General features: G+C 38.0%; 1 protein-coding gene across 3 annotated transcripts in view; it reads left to right on the top strand.

Annotated features, from left to right (window-relative positions):
• The window catches only part of Bclaf3 (BCLAF1 and THRAP3 family member 3), a 66,524-nt gene extending 49,525 nt beyond the window's left edge, over window positions 1–16,999 (top strand). For all 3 annotated transcript variants that reach the window (XM_028772706.1, XM_028772707.1, XM_028772708.1), the window contains one exon: window positions 15,974–16,999. In XM_028772706.1, coding sequence (XP_028628539.1) covers window positions 15,974–16,081 — 108 coding nt within the window. In that variant the 3' untranslated portion in view covers window positions 16,082–16,999. The remainder of the gene's footprint in view (window positions 1–15,973) is intronic.
• The last annotated feature ends 4,567 nt before the right edge of the window (window positions 17,000–21,566 follow it).

Below are 21,566 nucleotides of genomic sequence, written 5' to 3'. Positions count from 1 at the left end.
TTTTTTGTCATTTTTACTGGAAATAATTATAATATGCCAGCTTGTTGTATGACAAAAATTTTCCTTGGGAGACAGACAGACAGACAGACAGACACACACACACACACACACACACACACACACACACACACACCCATACCTACCCACCTCAGATAAGGAACCCATGACAGAACACAGTACAGATACCACTAAAGCTTCACTTAGGGAGCCAGTGGATTGTTATTTATGGGATCAGAAATGACACAAAGACAGCTGCATTACCAAAACCTACCCAGCATGGGTAACAGCTCACAAAGCTGGGTATGTGGAGCACTGCACAGTCTGCAGGCAGATCAACAGGTTGGAGAATACTTTTCCAGATGTCTAAGTTGGTCAAAACCTCCAGGCAGGTAGGCTGTTTTTTTCCAGTTAGCTGATCTGGTTTCAGAATCTTCTTTGAAGCTCTTTTGTGAGAGACTTTGGGACTTACCTTGTCTGAGTCTTGGAAGCTCACCTCCCATCCAAGAGTCATTTTGCAGGTCAGCTTTCTTCCATCTGGGAACTTACTGTCTACTCTAGCAGGAAGAGGACTGGTGAATCTGGTCAGTTGCAAGGACTTCCTGAAACAATCTTGAATTGCTTACTTCCTGCTCAAGGAGCTTCCCTGAAGGATGGAATATCTCCACCTCAGAGAAAACTTTAACACAGTATAGCTCTTTGAACTTTGTATTTTAGCATTTTTGTTGTGTAGTTAATCTTTAAAATGAACATTTAAGTAAAGGCTCTGAATGATCTATAATATAACAGTTTTGCCTTTAGAGGCCAGACCAGTATGGGTCTCTGACTTTTTTTTGTTGCCTTTCATGTTTATTCTGACACTTTAGATGTCATTCAAGCACAATAGATTTTGAAAAATCAGTATCAAAACTGGGCATTATGGCGTGTAAATATAACTTCAGCATGTGGAATGCAGAGGGAGAATGATTACCACAAGTTGAAGCCAAAAGCTTGGTGCTTACTACTTTTCATTGTCTAATATTCTTTTACTTAGGAATATTCTTCTGAACTCTACTTCCTGTTTTAAATAAATCATTTTAGTTGATTAATTTGTTCTTTGACAATTTTAGACATTTATGTAATGTATTCTTTTCTTCACTCTCTCTTAGCTCCCTCTTACCTCTGCCATTCTCTCTCTCCTTTCCCACATGTCTCCTTTGTCACATTCATACCTTTGTTTGTTTGTTTGGTTTTGTTTCTCTCTCTCTCTCTCTCTCTCTCTCTCTCTCTCTCTCTCTCTCTCTCTCTCTCTCTCTGTGTGTGTGTGTGTGTGTGTGTGTGTGTGTGTGTGTGTGTGTGTCTGTGTGTCTGTTATTTTTAACCAAGATTATCTCTGTGGCCACAGCCTTGTAACTATCCATTGGAGCCTCATGGGTTCACCATTTAGCAGACACCTGAAGGTAATGATGATCTCTTCCCCCAGAATCCATGCCAGTAGTTCAGCTGGGAGGGTGTCTTAGTTACTTTTCTTTTGCTGTGACAAATTACCATGACCAGGACAACTTACAGAAGAAAGAAATCATTTGGGTCATACAGTTTCAGATGGTTAGAGTCCATGACCATCATGGCAAAGAACATGGCAGTAAGTAGACAAGCATGGCTCTGGGATAGTACCTACCTAAGGGCTGATAACTCTTCCAACATTGCCATACCACCTAATCCTTTTCATATAGTTCCACCAACTTACGGAGGTGACTTATATAGGATCTTGTAGGGGGCATATTCATTCAAACCACCACAAAGGGGTAGGGTCCTATAAGCCCTTCTCTGACCCATGATTGGCTATTGACAGTCCTGGTCTTGTGCAAGCTCAGTGCAAACAGCTGTAGCTGCTGTGAGATCATTTTTGCTATGGCTTTATCATGTCCTGAAGGAAGCATTTGTAACCCTCCTCCCTATTATCTTGCTCTGACATTCCTTACTCTCTTTTCCAGTGTTGCTTGTGCCTTAAATGTGTTGGCATAAATGAGTATCCTGTTTTTGAATAGTCACCCATCATTAATTTGAAGCATCTTTATCATTCACTGTGCAGAAAAGTGTCTCTGCTCAAAGCTGGGAGTATCATTTGTCTATTAGTATAAACACATAAAGACTTCAGTTTAGTGCCATGTTAATTTTAACAAAGCAATAGATTTCCATTTTTTTGTATAAACCAAACTCTAATTCCTGTTTCTTAGTATTATATGTGTGTTGATTTTGTCTTTTTCAGTCTAGATACTGTCTGCAAGCAATATTGATATAAGTTTTGATATTGAGATAAGTTGTGTTTAAACAAAATCCACCTCTTGAGTGTAGCATGAAATTAGATACCCTACTGTTATTAGCATGCTTCATAACAATTGAGCTCCATTTTCCTTTTTTTTTTTTTTTGGTTTTTCGAGACAGGGTTTTTCTGTATAGCCTTGGCTGTCCTGGAACTCACTCTGTAGACCAGGCTGGCCTCGAACTCAGAAATCTACCTGCCTCTGCCTCCCAAGTGCTGGGATTAAAGGCGTGTGCCACCACTGCCCGGCTTACCTCAGTCTTTATACCCTAAAAAAGTGAAGTCTAGAATCATTTGTTTCTGCTAATATTGACTCCCATTTTCCTTAAATTAAGGACACTTTTGTTCAAATGGGGCTACTGAGCGCAAGGTACCATTTATATCATTTTGTATGAGTGTGGATTTGTGATATTGGAGATAAAACTCTGGGACTTACATATGCTGAGCAAGTACTCTACCTGTGAGTCACACCTGCAGCCTGCAGTTTATCATTTAATGTCCTAAGTTTTGGCATCAGAAAACCCAAGTTTTGACATAAGAGGGAACTTCAAAGTTCTGCCCTAGAAAGATATCTTAATCTGAGTAACATCTTTTGCTGGTTTGAATGAAAGTGGCCCCCATGGGCTTTGAGGTTTCAAAAGCCCACAGCAGGCATAATATCTTTCTGTCTGCTGCCTGTTAATCAGGATGTAAAGCTCTCAGCTCCTGCTCTAACACCATGTCTGTCTGCTTCCCACTATGATAATAATGGACTATTTAAAACTGTAAGCAAGCCCCAGTTGTTTACTTTTATGTTTTCTTTTATAAGAGTTGGCTTGGTCATGGTATCTCTTTGCAGCAGTAGAACAGTAGCTAAGACATATCTCACATTTTAGCTTTTTGCAGTGTTGGAAAAGCTATTTTAGCAGTTAGTAGACTACCACATGGATTAATTAATTGATGCATGATTAACTAAATAGTGTAGGTACCATAAAATTAGAGCTAGACTTACTTATTACTATATATCTGGTCTATGAGAAGTATTTTTTAATTAATTAATTAACGTTATTTATTTGCATCCAAAATATTGCCCCCCTTCCAGTCTATCCTGCCAGAGTTCTTTCCCCCATCCTCCCTCCCTTCGTCTCTTGAGAGGATGCTCCCCCATTTCCCCACCTTCTCTATAGGATTAGGTGCATCCTCTCCCATTAATGCCAGACAGGGCAGCCCTCTACTACATGTGTTCCAGTGGCCTCAGACCAGCCCATGTATGCTCTTTGGTTGGTGGCTCAGTCTCTGGGAACTTTCAGGGGTCCTCATTAGTTGACACTATTGGTCTTATAGAGTTGCTGTCCCCTTTAGTTCCTTCAATCCTTCCCCTAGCTCTTCCAGAGGGACCCCTGACCTCTGTCATATGCCTGACTGTGAGTATCTGCAACTGTCTCAGTCAGCTCATGGTAAAGGATCCCCAAGGAGAGCCATGCTAGGCTCCTGTCTATGAGCACAGCATAGTATCAGTAATAGTGTTAGGGATTGGTGCCCACCCATAGGATAGATCTCAAGTTGGACCAGTCACTAGTAGACCATTCCTTCAGACTCTGCTCCTTTTTGTCCCTGTATTTCTTTTAGTAGACAGGAGCAATATTGGGTCGGAAGTCTTATAAGTGGATGGTGTTCCCATCCCTCCACTGGGGGTCCTGTCTGACTACTAGAGGTCGTCTCTTCAGGTTCTATATCACCATAGTTGGGCATTTCGGCTAAGGTCACCTACATTGAGTCCTGGGAGCCTCCACAATCTGAGGTCTCTGGGATTTCCTAGAAGCTCCCCCCACCTCACCCCTGGCGGATGAATATTTCCATTCATTCTCCTGGGCCTCTTTCCTGTCTTCCCCTCCCCACATATGTGCTCCTGCCCCTCTTTTCCCCTCTCCCTCCACTCTCCCACACAGTTCTTCCCTCCCTCCCTCCCTCCCTCCCTCCCTCCCTCCCTCCCTCCCTCCCTCTCTCCCTTTGCTTCTCATGATTTTTCTGTTCTCCCTTCTATGTGGGATTTAAGCATCCTCACTTGGGCCTTCCTTCTTGTTTAACTTCTTACAGGTCTATGGGGTGTGTTCTGAACTTTTTGGCTAATATCCACTTAATCAGTGAGTATATACCATGCATGCCCTTTTGGGTCTGGGTTATCTCACTCAGGATGATATTTTCTAGTTACATCCACTTGCCTGCAAAATTCATGATATCCTTGTTTTTAATAGCTGAATAGTATTCCATTGTGTAAATGGACCACATTTTTGTATTCATGTGGCTATTACAGATAAAGCTGCTATGAACATAGTGGAGTACATGTCTATGTGATATGGTGGAGCATCTTTTGGGTATATACCTAGGAGTGGTATAGCTGGGCCTTGAGGTAGAACTATTTATAATTTTCTGAGGAACTGCCAGATTGAATTTCAGAGTAGTTGTACAAGTTTACACTCCCACTAGCAATGGAGGGGTGTTCCTTTTCTCCACATCCTCTCCAACATATGCTGTCACCTGAGTTTTTGATCTTAGCCATTCTGATTGGTGTGAAGTGGAATCTCAGGGTTGTTTTGATTTGCCTTTCCCTGGTGACTAGAGATGTTGAACATTTCTTTAAGTGTTTCTTGGCCTTTCAAAATTCCTCTGGAGAATTCTCTGTTTAGCTCTGTACCCTATTTTTAATTTGAGTTATTTGAATTTTTTCACTCTATTTTCTTGAGTTCTTTATATATTTTGGATATTACCCCTCTGTTGGATGTTAGTGAAGATCTTTTCCCAATCTGTAGGTTGCCATTTTGTCCTATTGACTGTGTCCTTTGCATTTCAGAAGCTTTTCAGTTTCATTAGGTCCCATTTATCAATTGTTGATCTTGGAGCCTGAACCATTGGTGTTCTGTTCAGGCAATTTTCTCCTGTGCCAAGGCATTCAAGGCTATTTTCCAATTTCTCTTCTGATAGATTCAGTGTATCTTGTTTTATATTGAGGTACTTGATCCACTTGGACTTGAGCTTTGTACAGGGTGATAAACATGGATCAATTTGCATTCTTTTACATGTGTGCTACCAGTCAGACCAGTACCATTTGTTGATGATGCTTTCTTTTCTTCCACTGTATAGGTTTGGCTTCTTTGTAAAAAAACAAGTTTCTATAGGTTTGTGGTTTTATTTCTAGGTCTTTAATTCTATTCCATTGATCTTCCTGCCTGTCTCTGTACCAATACCATGTAGTTTTTATCACTATTGCTCTGTAGTACAGCTTGAGGTCAGGAATGGTGACTCCTCCAGAAGTTCTTATAATTGCTCAGAATTGTTTTGGCTATCCTTGGTTTTTTTGTTTTTCCATATGAAGGTGAGAATTGCTCTTTCAAGGTCTGTAAAAACTTGTGTTGGAATTTTGATGAGAATTTCATTGAATCTGTAAATTGCTTTTGGTAAGATGGTCATTTTCACTATGTTAATCCAGCCAATCCATGAACATGTGAGATCAGTCCATCTTCTGATATCTCGGTTTCTTTCTTCAGGGACTTGAAGTTCTTATCAGACATTTCATTTGCTTGGTTAGAGTCGCACCAAGATAGTTTATATTATTTGTAGCTATTGGAACAGGTGTTTTTCCCCAATTTCTTTCTCAACCTGTTTATCATTCATATAAAGGAGGGCTACTAATTTCTTTGAGTTAATTTTATATCCAGCCACTTTGCTGAAGTTGTTTATCAGCTGTAGAAGTTCTCTGGTAGAATTTTTGGGATCAGTTATGTATACTGTCATATCATCTGCAAATAGTGATACCTTGACTTCTTCCTTTCCTATTTGTATCCCCTTGATCTCATTTTGTTGGCTTACTGTTCTGACTAGAACTTCAGGTACCATATTGAATAGACAGAGAGAGAGTAGCCTTGTCTTGTCCCTGACTTTAATGAGATTGCTGCAAGTTTCTCTCCATTTAATTTGATATTGGCTATTGGTTTGCTGTATATTGCTTTTATTGTGTTTAGATATATGCCTTGAATATATGATCTCTCCAAGACTTTTAACATGAAGGGGTGTTGGATTTTTTCGAAGGCATGTTTTAGCATCTAATGAGATGATCATGTAATTTTTTTTCCTTTGAGTTTGCTTATATAGTGGATTATTTCATTAATGGATTTTCATATATTGAACGATCCCTGCATCCCTGGGATGAAGCCTACTTGATTGTGGTGAATGATTGTTTTGATGTGTTTTTGGATTTGGTTTGTGAGAGTTTTATTGCCCATTTTTGCATTGCTATTCATAAGAGAAATCAATCTGAAGTTCTCTTTCTTTGTTGAGTCTTTGGTTTGTTAACAGGGTGACTATGGCTTCATTGAATGAGTTTCACAGTGTTCCTTCTGTTTGTATTTTGTGAAATAGTTTTAGGGGTATTGGTATTACCTCTTTTTTAAAGATCTGGTAGAATTCTGCACTAAAACCATATGGCCCTGGGCTGTTTTTGATTGGGGGTTCTTTTTTTGGTTCTGCCTCTATTTCCTTAGGGATTGTGGGAACTGTTTACATAGTTTACCTGATCTTGATTTAACTTTGGTACGTGGTATCTGTCTAGAAAATCATCCTTTTCATCTAGATTTTCCAGTTTTGTTGACTATTAGCTTTTGTGGTAAGACCTGATGATTTTTTTTTTAATTTCCTCTGTTTCTGTTATGTTTCCCTTTTCATTTCTGATTTTGTTAATTTGGATACTGTCTCTGATCCTTTTAGTTAGTTTGGCTAAGGATTTGTCTATCTTGTTGATTTTTCTCAAAGAACCAGATTTTGGTTTTGTTGATTCTTTGTATTGTTCTTTGTTTCTTTCTAATTGGTTGATTTCAGCCCTGAGTTTGACTATTTATTGGGATAGTTAGCTTGGAAAACTTTTTTTCTAGCCTTTTACTCTGAGGTAGTGTCTGTTGTTGTTGCTAAGGTATGTTTCTAGTATGCAGTAGTATGATGGATCCTATTTACGTATCCAGTCTGTTAGCCCGTGTCTTTTTATTGGGGAATCAAGTCCATTGATGTTGAGGCATATCAGTGACCAATTATTACTAGTGCTTGTTATTATATTGTTGGTGCTGGTACTATGTGTGAGTGTATGATCTCTAATTTTGGGTTTGTTTTGAGATGATTAATTTCTCATTTTTTTTCTTGGGTATAGTTATGTGCTTTGTTGGAATCTTCCTTCTAGTATCCTCTGTAGAGCTGGATTAGTAGAAAGATACGTTGTTTAAATTTGGTTTTGTCATGGAATATGTTGGTTTCTCCATCTATGGTGATGGAGAGTTTTGCTGGCAATAGTAGCCTGGGCTGTAGTCTCTTAGGGTCTGTATGACGTCTGTCCAGGATCTTGTGGCTTTCATACTCTCTGTTAAGAAATCTGGTGTAATTCTGATAGGTCTGCCTTTATATACTACTTGGCCTTATACCCTTACAGCTTTTAATATTCTTTCTTTGTTCTGTACATTTCGTTTTCTGATTATTATGTGATGGGAGGAATTTCTTTTCTGGTGTTATTTGGTGTTCTGTAGGCTTCTTGTACATTTATGGCCATCTCTTTCTTTAGGTTAGGGAAGTTTTCTTCTATGATTTTGTTGAAGATGTTTTCTTATCTTTCGAACTGGAAATCTTCACTACCTCTGATTTTTATTATTCTTAGGTTTGGTCTTTTTTTGTGCATCCAAAATTTCCTGGATGTTTTGGGTTAGGAACTTTTTACACTTGGCATTTTCTTTGATTGATGTATCGATACCTTCTATGGTATCTTCTACATCTGAGATTCTTTCTTTTATCTCTTGTATTGTGTTGGTGATGCTTGGGTATGTAGATCCTGTTCTCTTTCCTAGGTTTTCCATCTCTAGGGTTGCCTCCACTTGTGATGTCTTTATTATTTCTATTTTTATTTTTAGGTCTTGAACCATTTTGTTCAATTCCTTTACCTGTTTGATTGTATTTTCCTGTATTTTTCTTTAAGGGCTTTATTTGTCTTCTCGTTATAAGGGCTTCTACCTGTTTGGCTGTGTTTTCCTATATTTCTTTAAGGGAATTATTTGTATCCTCTTTAAAGACCTCTATCATCTTCATGAGATGAGATTTAAGGTCACAGTCTTGCTCTTCATGTGTGGTAGGATATCCAGAGCTTGCTGTCATAGAAGAGCTGTATTCTGATGGTGCCAAATTGCATTGGCTTCTGCTGATTATGTTCTTATGCTTGCCTTTCACCATCTAGTTGTCTCTGTTTTTAACTGGCCTGGGTGTCTTGCATTGGAGCAGGCCTCTCCCGAGGGAGCTGGAGCTGTGTGTCCCTGGAGCAGGCCTCCCTGGAAGCACGCCTCCCTGGAAGCGGTGTCTCTGGTTAGAGCAGGCTTCTTTGGAAACAGGCAGAACTGTGGAGTGAGAATGGGGTGGGTGCACCAATCAGCCAGGGAGTGTGGGACAGGGCGGGACAGATCCTATGTCTACTGGGCTCTGTGGGGCCCACTGGCATGGGTATTAGAGCCGGATTCTCACCTGTGTCCTTGGTTGGAGCAGTCCTCCTGAGAGACAGACAGGACTATGGGGTTGGAGAGTGGGCATGCTAATCTGCCATGGGTGCAGGTGGAAGTGCGGATCAGAAGCTATCTTTAAACATTATTTAAAAACTTACAAGTAAATAAGAACTCCTACAGTTAATGAACTTATATAAAGTTAGAAATGGCATTTAAAACAGAAGTTCTGAAATTTTCTCCAGGGTTGCCTCCGTTTGAGATTTCTTCATTGTTTAAAGTGTTAGATTAAACTTTACATTTTCAGTATTGAATATATTATACCACCAAAAATCAAAAAAATCACAACAGAGATAGAACTAGAAGAAGAGTTGGCTTTATATTGTGTTTCGTAACTTGTACTAATTACCTGCATTCACCTCTTATTCAGTCCTTATATTTTAGCCTTTTGTGGTTTTTTCCTTCGTGTTGTACTGTACCCATATGTACATGTGCTTACTTATGTACATATATTACTGGCTAGAACCTGCATACAAGAGAGAATGTGTGATTTTATTTATTCCTTAGGTTGTGTAACCTTGTACTTCAGATAAGGGGCTAGTATCCAGAATTAACAAAGAATTGCAGAAATAAAATACCCAGTAAATTAAACTACCAGTCAACAAATGGTCAATTAACTGAGTAGGCAGTTTTCAAACAAAGACATACAAATAGGCAATAACTATTTTTAAAAGTGTTCAGTGTCCCTAGCCATCAGGGAGATGCAAACTAAAACCACTTTGAGATACTGCTTTACTACAGTCAGAATGGTTGCCATCAACAAATCTGACAATGGATGTTAGAGAGGTTGTAGAAAGGGAAATCCGTATTTATTGTTTGTAGGAGTACAGATTAATATCGCACTGTGGAAATCAGTTTGGAGATTTCTCAAAAAATAAAAAAATAGAACTACCATATGATCCAGTTTTCTCACTCTTGGGCATATACCCAGAGAACTCCATATCCTACCTTAAAGATATTTATACACATGCTCATGTTTCTTACTGCTGTATTCACAATAGCAAAGAATCTAATTGTCAGTGAATGGATGAATGGATAATGAAAGTTTGGTATATATGTAAATGGATACTACTTACCTCTAAAGAAAAAGGAAGTTAAAAATTTGCTGGATAACAGATGGGCTTAGGATTTCTGCAGTCTGTGAATCCTGGATATTAGCCTGTTGTCTGAAGTATAGCTGATAAAGACTGTCTCCCATTCTGGGTGCACATTTAGCTCTGCTTATTGTTTTCCTTGCTATACAGAAACTTTTATTTTCATGTAGTCACATTATTTTGATTTTTAGGGTTAGTTCTGTGCTCTTGCTGTTTTATTTTAAAAGTTCTTTTCTACCCCAATATCCTGAAGAGTAACCCTGTGTTTTCTTCAAAAGCTTTCAGTGTTTCATGTTTTAAATGTAGGTCTTTGATCTGTTCTAAACTGATTTTTTTTGTAAAGGGTGAGAGATAGATATAAATCTAGTTTTACTTTTCTTTGACTAGAAATTCAGTTTTGCTTCCGCTTTTCTTGAATGGGCTCCTTTTTCTATGCTATGTTTCTTCCTCAATTGTCAAAAAAATAAATGGAAATGGCTTTGCCATTTTATTTCCTAGTCCTCTTTTCTATTCCATTGGGTTTCCTGTCTATTTTTATGTAAGTCCCAAGCTGCATTTATTACTATAGCTCTATAGTATAATTTGAGCATCATTCTTTCTCCTTGGGATTGCTTTGCTGTCTGTGGTCCTTTGTAGCTGCATATAAATTCTTATTTTTTTTTTTTTAAAAAAAACCTGTTAAGTATGTCATGGGAATTTTATGGTTCCTATCTTCAGGGCAGTCTGGTTTCTGTGCCATCAGATACATATTCCTGGTTTCCTGCCTCCACTGTAAAGCAGTCTTGGAAAGTAGTAAGGGTTGATACTAAATATGCTCTTAAAACATCCTCTTCAACTGCCTAGCATCATAATGGTTTTCCTAAAACTGCATTTGATCCTCACAAAATGTTAAGATCCTAAAGCAGAAATGAAAAGTTAGAGAACTGAAATTGTTACATATTCATAACAGGCTTATGTTAAATCTATTTTGGCACCCTTTTCTTAAGTGCACACACACACACACACACACACACACACACACACACACAAACACAAACGATATGAATCAAAGTTAGGTCCTCTTTCTCCTTGAATTGGACTGACCAAGATGCACTTTAAATAATAGCAGAGACCTGATTGGATGAGACAAGGGTGGGGACTTTAGAAATTCCCACAGAGAAAAAAAAAAGCCCAGTAGTAGAAGTAAATCTGACAAAAGAGGGTTTCTTTGAGACAAGATCCTGGAATCAGGCCATCTTGGACCAAAGAGAAAGTGATATGAGAATAGCCTGATCTGATCCAGGACCCTATTCCTTAGCTGGGGAATTAATACTGTCTTCACTTAGAATGAGTTTCTTTATTCTTGAATTTTATATTTGAACTAGAAGATAAAGGACATATGTTTATTACTTCCTGGAAGAGGGGTTGTTTTTAATGTCCTAGTACTCAGAAGTGTCTGTCTTCCATAACAGCTTCTGCTTCTCACAGGACATTTTTAGAATGCTTGATGGACAGCTTCCATTGTGGTTCAGGTGTGTAATCTCAGGCTAATATGAAAGGTCATGTATTCAAGGAAAGCTTGGAATATATGGTAAGTTCTAGGATGATCAGGGATACAGAATAGTAAGAACCTTTTTATGATCTAATTATACATCAGAATAGGACATAGTAAGAACCTTTTTATGATCTAATTATATATCAAAATAGGACACAAACCTAGTAAATACAGGGTCAAAGGGGGAGAAGATGCACTTATATTTTAATTTCAAGAAATAAAAAAAATGTAAGTGGTAAGAAGATAGCCACTGAAAACCCATCAGCAGTTGGTCAGGAAGGCACAAAGTTCCTTAGAATCATCCATCCTTCAGTAGTCCTTCAGTCCTCACACGTTATGTACCTATTAAAACTGACCATAACTAGAAAAGGCATAAAAAACATACGGAAAGAAATTAGAGACTGGGATTTGTAGTCTTGGGGATTACAAGGAAGCTTGAAAGTCATGCAGGACAGAGACAAAGAACCAAGATCAGGTTAATCAGCAAGAATTTACTAAGTGTCTGCCAAGCCTGAGTTGCAGCGTACCAACATAAAAAGGAAATATCATCTGTGTGCATCATCACTTTTGAGTCTTTGTGACCTGGAGACTCTGGCTTCTCTATCTTTTTGAGGTTTTTTTCTACTTTTAAAAACATTTTTGAGGCAATATTCTACTAGCTCAGTTTGGCCTTGAATTCATGACCATCTAACCTCAGCTACCCAAGTATTAGGATCATGACATGTACACCTAGTTTCTTTCATACAATCTTAGAGAAGGTAAGCATCTCTATAAGGTACAATGGTGGACACCTATAATTCCAGTACTTAAGAGGAGTGTTCAGCACCAAAACAGAAAATTTGCAAGTTTGAGGTCAGTCTGGGCTACATAGTAAGTTCGAGTCTAGCCTGTGCTGCATATTGAAACCATGTCTCAAAAAGAAAGGGAGGGAATTTCCTAGTGTATTGTTAATTATTTTATTTGATAACCCTCCACCTTTCCCAGGATTTTACCATTACTTCTTTTGATGGCTGATTCTGATAACTCATCAGATTCTAGATGTTTAGCTGCCTCACAGATACTCTCAAATGGTTGTCCTAAATCACTTCAAATTCAGTCAAACCTGTGTTGAACCATGCTGCAGCATGAATAGAACTTTAAACTATGATGCTGAGTGAATATTGAAGAGAGGTCCTGAGATTATTGGTAATGGGTATACGGTTACTTTTTAAAGTGAAAAAAAAAAAACTACTCTAAAACTGATTGTTACAGTTGCTTGACCAGTGCTATGAATATACTTAACAGTCATTGAATTGTAGTTTTGTTTTTAAGTTTTTTAACTTTATTGTATGTATATAGTTGTTTGGCTTGCATGCATGTCTGTACATCACATGTGTGTCTGGTACCCGAGGAGGCCAGAAGAGTGCATCAGATCCCCTAGAACTTGACTTATAGATAATTGTGAGCTGCCGTGTTGATGGTGAGGATGGGATTCTGGTCCTCTGGAAGCACAGCCAGTGTTCTCATCCTCTAATCGTTCTCTCCGGTCCCAGAGTTGTTGAACTGTATACTTTAAATAGGTGAGCTGCTTAGAATGAAAGCTAAGTCCAGCTTTATTTTAAATACTCATCTTACTTACTTTTAAAGTTGCATTGACAAAAACCATGACCAGAAAGAAGTAACTTGGGGAGAAAAGGGTTCACTTACTTGTCCTGATCACAGTCCATCATTGAGGGAAGCCAGAGCAGGCACTTGGAGGCAGGAACTGAATCACATGCCATGGAGAAACACTGCTTACTTACTGGCCTGCTTCCTGTGGCTTCTTAAGTTTGCTTTCTTATATAACCCATGACCACCTGCCTAGTCAATCAAGAAAATGCCAATAGGCAATCCTCCTAGTTCTTCCAACCATTAATATTTTAAATCTTATTCGTTTCACAACTGCATTCAGTTAATTCATTTTAACAAATGCATATTATTCTGTATGGTTATATTAACAAATATATATTCTACTTTATGGGTATATTAATTATTTCAGTTTCCCAGGCCTTTTTACTTATATACTCAATAACTAATTTTCAGTTAGAAGATACACAAGTGGAGCTGGAGAGATTGCTCAAAGGTTAAAAACATGTGCTGCTCTTACAGAGAACCTGGGTTTGGGTCCAGCATCTACATGGTATCTGACAGCTGCCTGTAACTAGTTCTAGAGGATCCAACTCCCTCTTCTCAGAGACACAGAGAGAAACAGAGACAGAGAGAAAGAGGAGAGAGAGACAGAAAGTGTGTGTGTCTATATAAATATATAAACCAGGCTAACATGGAACTCACTATATAGATGATACTGGACTGAAACTCACAAGAGATCAATCTGCCCCCTGTCTCTGCTTGCTAAGTGTTAGGAATAAAGGAGTGTGCCATCATGACCTAGCAAAACCAATTTTTTGTTTGTCTTGAGACAAGGTCTCACTACATGGTACTAGCTGCTCTATGTAAGTCAGGCTTGCCTTGAATTCACACAGATCCATGTGGCTCTGAGTCCAGAGTACTAGGATTAAAGGCCAGCATGCCCCATTCTTGGTTCAGTTTTTTTGACACCATCGCTCATAATTCAGAGTGCTCCTTGCCGTGGGAGCCTCTCCAAGGTAAAACAAAACAATAGATTCAAGGAGCCTATAGAGATGGCTCAGCGAGTATGTAAGTGTGCATACCTGAGTTTCAATCCCACAATCTCCATAAATCCAGAAAAAGCACTGTGTATCTGCAATCACAGCATCCACCAAGATAGGGGAGGTGTGAGAATCCTGGGAAGCTTGCAGGGTGGCTTGTGAACAGTAATGAACACTAAGATCCTGTCTCCACTGGTAGTATGTTCTAGTGACCTAACGTACTGTGTAATTAAAGAAAGCTTATGAGTTTGAAGGAGCATGGTAAAAGAAAAAGGGAAAGCTTTGAAAGGAAAGAAAAGAAAGAAATGATGTCATAATCTCTAAACATTTTAAAAAGATAAATAGATTCACAATAGGACAGCTTTGTGTGGAGTAAGGGAAGGTAGTGATTTCTGACAGCCACTTGGAGAGCAGTGGGTAGCAGGGTCCCAGGGTATTAAGATGAGACACAATAAGACTAGCAAGACAGCATTTTCAGTGATCCTGCCTTGTTAAGAAAACCTAGAGAAGGTGGGCAGTGGTGGCACACATGCCTTTAATATCAGTAACATGAGGGAAACAGACAGGGAGATCTTTTGAGTACGAGGCCAGCCTGGTCTACGAATGAGTTCCAGGAGAGCCAGGCCTACCCAGAGAAACCCTGTTTTGAAAAACAAAAACAAAAACAAAAAACTAGATAAAACATAGTTCAGTATTACACTTAAAAATATCTTTCAGATCAGTGGAAGAGTGGGAGATCAGTTGGAGAGATGATAAGAAATTATGTCAAGATGAAAGTAGTTCAAAAATTGCATGCTTCTATAAGATTTTCAATGGAATTTTTTTTAGAATTAGTGTATTTAGAATTTCTTTTCTAACATGTCAGTGACATATTATTTGAAGATACACTTATATGGTTTTATATTGTGCAATTAATAAAGAATAAAATCTAGTGCCACCTACCAGCGTTAGATAAATAATGTTGAAAATGTATGTGCATGTGTTTGTTAAGCAAGATAGAAGAAATATGATTTTTTACCAGCATTGTTTTTATTTGGAATTAAACATTTCCATGCTACTATTAATGCTAAAAATAAATACACTTTTGCATTTCTTTCAGTTTTAATGTAAGAGCCTAGTTAAAAGGTAAGGATATATTTGAAGAAATTTTTATTTTCAGTGTCTCGAAAATACATGTCATTCTACCATTTTTATTTTTATTATTTGTATAGTTTTATATCAAGTTTGTAGTTGGTAATTTAGTGGTTTTGTACCATACCACAATATAAAACCCACATCTTAATATTCCTGTTCTTGTGAGTCTTTTCTCATATTTATTGAAGCCTTATGTTTTTATGTTGACAACCATCTGAAAAAGTAAGGAAAGTTTTTCAAAAGCTTTCTTTGCAATTATCAGTCAGTTACTCTTTGCAATTATCAGTCAATTACAAGAGTTCATATAGTTTTGGAATAAGAAGTCATGGATGTGATAGAAAGGATAATATGCTAGTTTGCACACGGGTACCTCTGTTGTGTCAGGCTGGGGACTGGAGAGGCAAAGTTTGAGGCCAGAGTACATTCTTTCCCTGAAAATCTCCCGAGGAGCATAATGCAGCTTTCTCCATGTGCTAATAATACCAGTGCCCTCTAGTGGGTTTTCCATTTACCATTTTTTGCTATTTTGATGTGGTCTGTGTCTAAATGATATCTTCAGTGTTACACATTACCTTTGTGTGAATTGTGAGGTACAAGTTAGCACTATACAGATTAATTTGAGAACTGCACTGTGGCCCAAACTCTGGCTCAGATGTTGAAAAATAATTTCTGTTGAAACCCATATTTCTCTTGTTTTCTCTTAATAGGAATACCCAATATTGCCAAGGATAAACAACCCGGAATTGTTGCAAATGGAATCAACCCTATATGAGGACTTAACTGAGCATCTCATCTTTGTCAGGAATTGGAATTGACACTAAGACACTAATACTGTAACTTTCTTGATAAAATATCTTTATTTTTCAGTAGTGGAATGCTGCAACTTTTTTACACTCAACAATCACTGTTAATCACAGTATTCAGTTTCAAAAATTGTATTTAACTACAAGCTCTTGCAAAAACTCTCAGCAGAATCATTTGAGGGGCACTATTTGTTGATGGATCTTTCTCTCAGCATGGTTTCACTGAGAGAATTAAGTTACGTGTAAACATATGTTGAAAGCTGTTAGAGGAATAGGTATCAGAATTATTTAGTGTCTGTAGATGAAAGAACTTTAAACAGTGGCCTTACAGTAGCAAATTTTATACTGGCTTTTCTTTTTCTGATGATATTTTGGCTTCTAATTTGAAGTTTTCTGAAGTTTTTGAAGATCAAGGCCTGTGTGTGTCATCCATTTCATAATACAATATAAGAAGCCTAGAAAAGAGGTGCATCTTCTCCTTCAGGTCGTGCATATCTTGGGTTTTCCCATGACTATTTGTTCTTTTCTAGTTTCAAATGCTATTGTGGAAAATATGTAAGGATTTTATAATCTCTATTCCTTCTTCTTTTCCCTCAGGGCAAGCTTGTGCATATTATATTTTTAAAGGCTTTTAAAATCTGACAGACAAAATTGCATATTTGAACATTGTACTTTACTACTACGGTATTACACATTTTGCAGACAAATCTTACAGACAGCATATCTTTGGTTCAGTTGATAGGTGCTCCATACCTACTGTGTATAAGATAGAATACATGAGATAGTAAATACAGTCTGTAGGTCCAGAAACTTACTTCTTTGTTTTCTTTCTTCTGCTTAAAAGTACATATACATTCCCAAATTTTTGTGACATGTTTATTTGTAAGAAAATAAAATACTGTTCTTTCTGCTTGAAGCTGTTACCTGGCAGTTGGTGAGAGCATTCTTTTAATTTTTCATGAGACTGATAACCTTGGGTAATACCTGTTGATACTGAATTCTGGGGAACACATAGTGATGTATATTTTCCCCATTTGTGTTTTTTTAATGCTTTTCTTCACACAAGAGCCACTCTTCCTTAAATGGATCAGTGATAAGGGAATTCAGAGCTTTGCTTCTGTGCTAATTGGATGGTAGATAGTACACACAGATGACTTTGTATTGTATGCTACCTCTAGAAGCCAGATTTGCCAACCCTAAATGTGAGGCTTAGGGCAAGGGAGAATTTTATGTATGCAATAGTACAGTAAGTTGTGTTGTTTGGGTATTTTAAAAAACCTACTTTTAATTTTTTTGCGTCAGAGTCTCATGTAGCCCAGGCTAATATGGAACTCATTATATAGCTGAGGATGAACCTGATGACCTCTGGATTGTTGGTATTATAGGCATGTTTTCACTAGGCATGGTAGGCAAAAATTCTGCCAGCTGAACTACATCTTCAGTCCAAGAAGCTTAATTTGATTATTGTACTTGTATAGGTGGTTTTGCCTGCATGTGTATCATACAATGCCTGCAAAGGCCAGAAGAGGATGTAGGCCCTGGAACTGGAGTTATAGATAGTTGTTAGATGCCACTGGATGCTGGGAATTGAACCAAGGCCCTGGAATAGAGCAGCTTGTGGTGTTAACTGATGAGCCATATGTCCAGCCCCTAGTTTTAAAATAATTGATTTCATTTGTTCCCCTATTCTAGTAGATAGTCATAAAATGGTAGTAGTTAGTCATTTGATTGACAACTCTGTGTGTGTGTGTGTGTGTGTGTGTGTGTGTGTGTGTTTTTCCTATATTGATGAACAAGAAAAAGGATGAGACACATGGGCCCTGTTTGCCTGTGTAATTTCTTCAGCCTCATAAGGAAAATGGCCATTGAACATAGAAATGAAGCTTGGTAAACAGCTTGACTGTAGATGCTTTTATTTACTGTAGCACCTAAGGATAAGATTGCTAATTTAATATTTCATTTCACAACTGATTCCTCTTTTAGGCATATTTGTACTAAGTTTTGACAGTGTCTCAAAAGTCAAAGCTTTTTATCTGGCAAAAAAATATACTCAGACAATATTGCTATAAGATTGATAGCCTAAAAAGAAATACTTGTTTTATAATTTAAAGTACACATCACGTATTGGGGTTCATACCTGTAATCCCAGCACTTGGGAGTCTGAGGCAGAAGGATTGTCCCAAGTTTGAAGTCTGCCTGACTTACATCGAGAGTTCAGGTCAGCCTGAGCTACTATGTGAGATAGTGCCTCACAAATTCATAAGATATAAAAATAAGCCCAGACAAGTTAAAAATTATGATAATTTACAGCATACAGCAAAACAGAGACCATGTCTATTTTTTTCATCATAATCCCCAGCATCTAACATCCTAATTAACAGTAGAAACTCACTAAATACTGAATGAGGCATCAGTAAATAGTAGAATTTACATATGCAATTTTCATATGGAAATTGAGCAAGACCACTTTCAGTGGACTCAGAAAAAATCTGAATTCTTAAATGCTTAAGATGAGAACTTTACTTTTATCCTCATGTGTGAGTACAAGTGTTCTTATTTCATTATACATGTGGAGGTTAGACGATCTCAGGTGTTGGTCCTTGCCTTCTACTTGTTTGAACAGGGCTTCTTGTTTGCAGCTGCATATGCCAGGCTCGCTGGCCTGCAAGTTTCCAGGGGATCTTTCTGTCTCCATCTCCTATCTTGCTGTAGTAATATTGGGATTACAGACAGGTGCTACTTTGTATGGCTCTATTTAGGTTCTAGGTATCTGAACCTAGATCCTCATGCTTGCGTTGCAAGTGCTTTTACCCACCCCAGAAAAGTTTTGGCTTAGTCCCATACCATTGCCTCCTTTCAGTTCCTCTCATGTGCCACCTTTGTCACTGGTAGTATGGTGGCAATAGTAAGATCATCCCTGCTCTAAAGAATCTCAAACCACTAGAGGGAAAGATCTACAAAGATAAAGAATTTATAAGTAGAACATTAAGTACTGTAACACAGACACAAGATTGAACAGTTCCTTCACAGTTCTTGCCCATTGACTAGATAAATCTATTCTCTTGGTGGATTTTCTGGTTTTAAAAATTGATGTTAGTTAATAAGTAAAATGTATCCAGATTCCATCTGTATTTTTTGTTTGTTTTAAAGGGAAAGTTTCATTCTGTGATCCAAGTGCTAAAATCAAAGATGTGTGCCTGCCACTGGGCCTGGCCTTTGTGTGTGTGTGTGTGTGTGTGTGTGTGTGTGTGTGTGTGTTTTATAGCTGTTTGTTAACCTATAATTATCTCAGCATAAATTTTAGTTTTAAACTACCCATCACCATATCACAGAGAAAACATATTTTAGAGTATACATTTCTTCTGTTGAAAAAATCATTTACATTAATACATTTTAAATAGATGCATACCAACTCACCATATTTTAGTTAGTGTCTTAGTTACAGTTGTTGTGGTGAAAATGCCATCACTAAAATCCACTTAGAGGGGAAAGAGTTTATTTTGCTCACAGTTCCATGTAACAGTTCATCATCAAAAGCAGTGAGGGCGGGAACCTGGAGGCAGAGGCTATGGAGGAGTGCTGCTTACTGGCTTGTTCCCATGATTTTTTCAGCTTGCTTTCTTAAAGAACTGAGGACCACCAGCCTAGGGATTGTTTCACTCACAATGGGCTTGACCCTCCCCCATCAATCAATCATTAAGAAAATGCCCTCTAGCCTTGCCTTCAGCTGGTTCTTATGGAGGCATTTTCTAATTGAGGAACCATCTCTAGCTTGTATCAAGTTGGCATAAAACTATCCAGGACAGTTAATGAACTCCGTTTTTGTTTTCACTGTTTGTTTGATGATGCCTGAGGTCTAACCCTCAGACTCTCACTGTTTTGGTGTTGAAAATGTGGAGCTAAAAACCAAGAGGTTATAATGGAAAAAAGAAAAAAAATCTTTTATGGCTGGGCCAAACGTGCAGTCTCCTACAAGTAGGAGAGAAGCAGCTAAGACTAAAAGCAGGGGGTCTTTATTTATTTTTTTTTTTGTATAGCATCAAGCAGGTGATTATAAAAAGCAGATACTTGCAGTTGTTTTTATGATCATGGGGAAAGTACGTGTTGTGGGTTTATAGTCATTTCCAGGAACATATCATGAGACATTTTATGGTCAACCAATTCTCAGAACATACTATGAAACAATTTATGACATGTGAATCACAAAGTTATAAAGAAAGAACAAGTAAAAAAAAAACCTGGGACATGATTATAGAAAAATACCATAGGGAACAATATAGAAAGAAATCAAATTATAACATGTTTAACTAGGAAACAGGAAAAATGGAGTCAGCTGGCTTAGCACCATTTGCTAGGCAGATGTTTGTTTTATCGTTGAGCTACATCTGCAGCACTTGGAGGTCTTTTAGGGAAAGGTGGGGATGCTTTGAGGCACAAACAAAAGTAAAGCTAACAACTAAGCACATAATGTCTAGCAGCCACCAGACAAGGAAGGAAGGAGAGGGTTGGAAACCAGCTACGTGTTGCATGTCAAGGTGCGTGACTTCAAACCCTTCCATAAGTGGATGATAGCACTATGTAGAGGAAAGTGAAGGCGAAACCCCTGTGCTACCTAGGATTCCAGCAAAAAGTGATTATGTCCCAGGACTAGACATTACCAAGGTATAGGGCAGCCTGGGGAACCGATAAACCAAGAAGCTGTTTGCATTTGATACCTGCAAAGAAAGGGAAAATCAGTTTTCTCTAGTGGGCCACACTCCAACTATGTTCCAGGACTTCACAGTTTTCTGTGCACTTCTGTTTTGTTGGGTATTTTTTGTCTTACTGACTTTAGCTTTTCTGTCTTGATTTTTATTTTTTGTTATTGTTTTGTTCTTTGAGAGATTAAGAAAGAACATGAGGGTGGTTAGGTGAGAGAATCTGGAAGGAGTTGGAGGATGGAAAATAATACCATCAAAATATATTGTATGAAAAAAATCATTTACAACGCTTTTCAAGGAAACAGTTCTAACCCCAAGCTCTGCACACTCCATTTTTCAGGAAAAAAGTTCTCCCCTGGAGCTAGAGAGATGTTTCAGTTGTTGAGGGCACTTGCTCTTCTTCCAGAGGACCTGGGTTCAGTTCCAAGCACCCACATGGAGGTTCATAAACTGTAACTCCAATCTTATGGGATCCAACAGCCTCTCTGGCTTCTGTGGCCACTGGGCACACACACAGTACACAGGTATTAGTGATACAAGCAATACACCCATGCACAAAAATAAATTTCTAAAAATTTAAAAGTCAAGTTTATTGTGCTAAATGATACTCACCTTTTATATTATATATTAAAATGGGTTTGTTCAGTATAGACGATTATGTAACCAATAATTCAATCAAAATACAGAATACCACCTGCAAAAATTCCTTTGTGCATCTTTGTGGTTTTTATACTCTCTTGACCTTCAGACCCTGTCAAATGACACGTTTTTAATATTTTAAACAGTTTTGATTTCAC

The sequence above is a fragment of the Grammomys surdaster genome, unplaced genomic scaffold, assembly GCF_004785775.1.
Source record: "Grammomys surdaster isolate TR1022 unplaced genomic scaffold, NIH_TR_1.0 217, whole genome shotgun sequence".
Lineage (NCBI taxonomy): Eukaryota > Metazoa > Chordata > Mammalia > Rodentia > Muridae > Grammomys > Grammomys surdaster.
The sequence above is the reverse complement of the archived record's forward strand: the minus strand, read 5'-3'. Positions and strand labels throughout refer to the sequence as shown.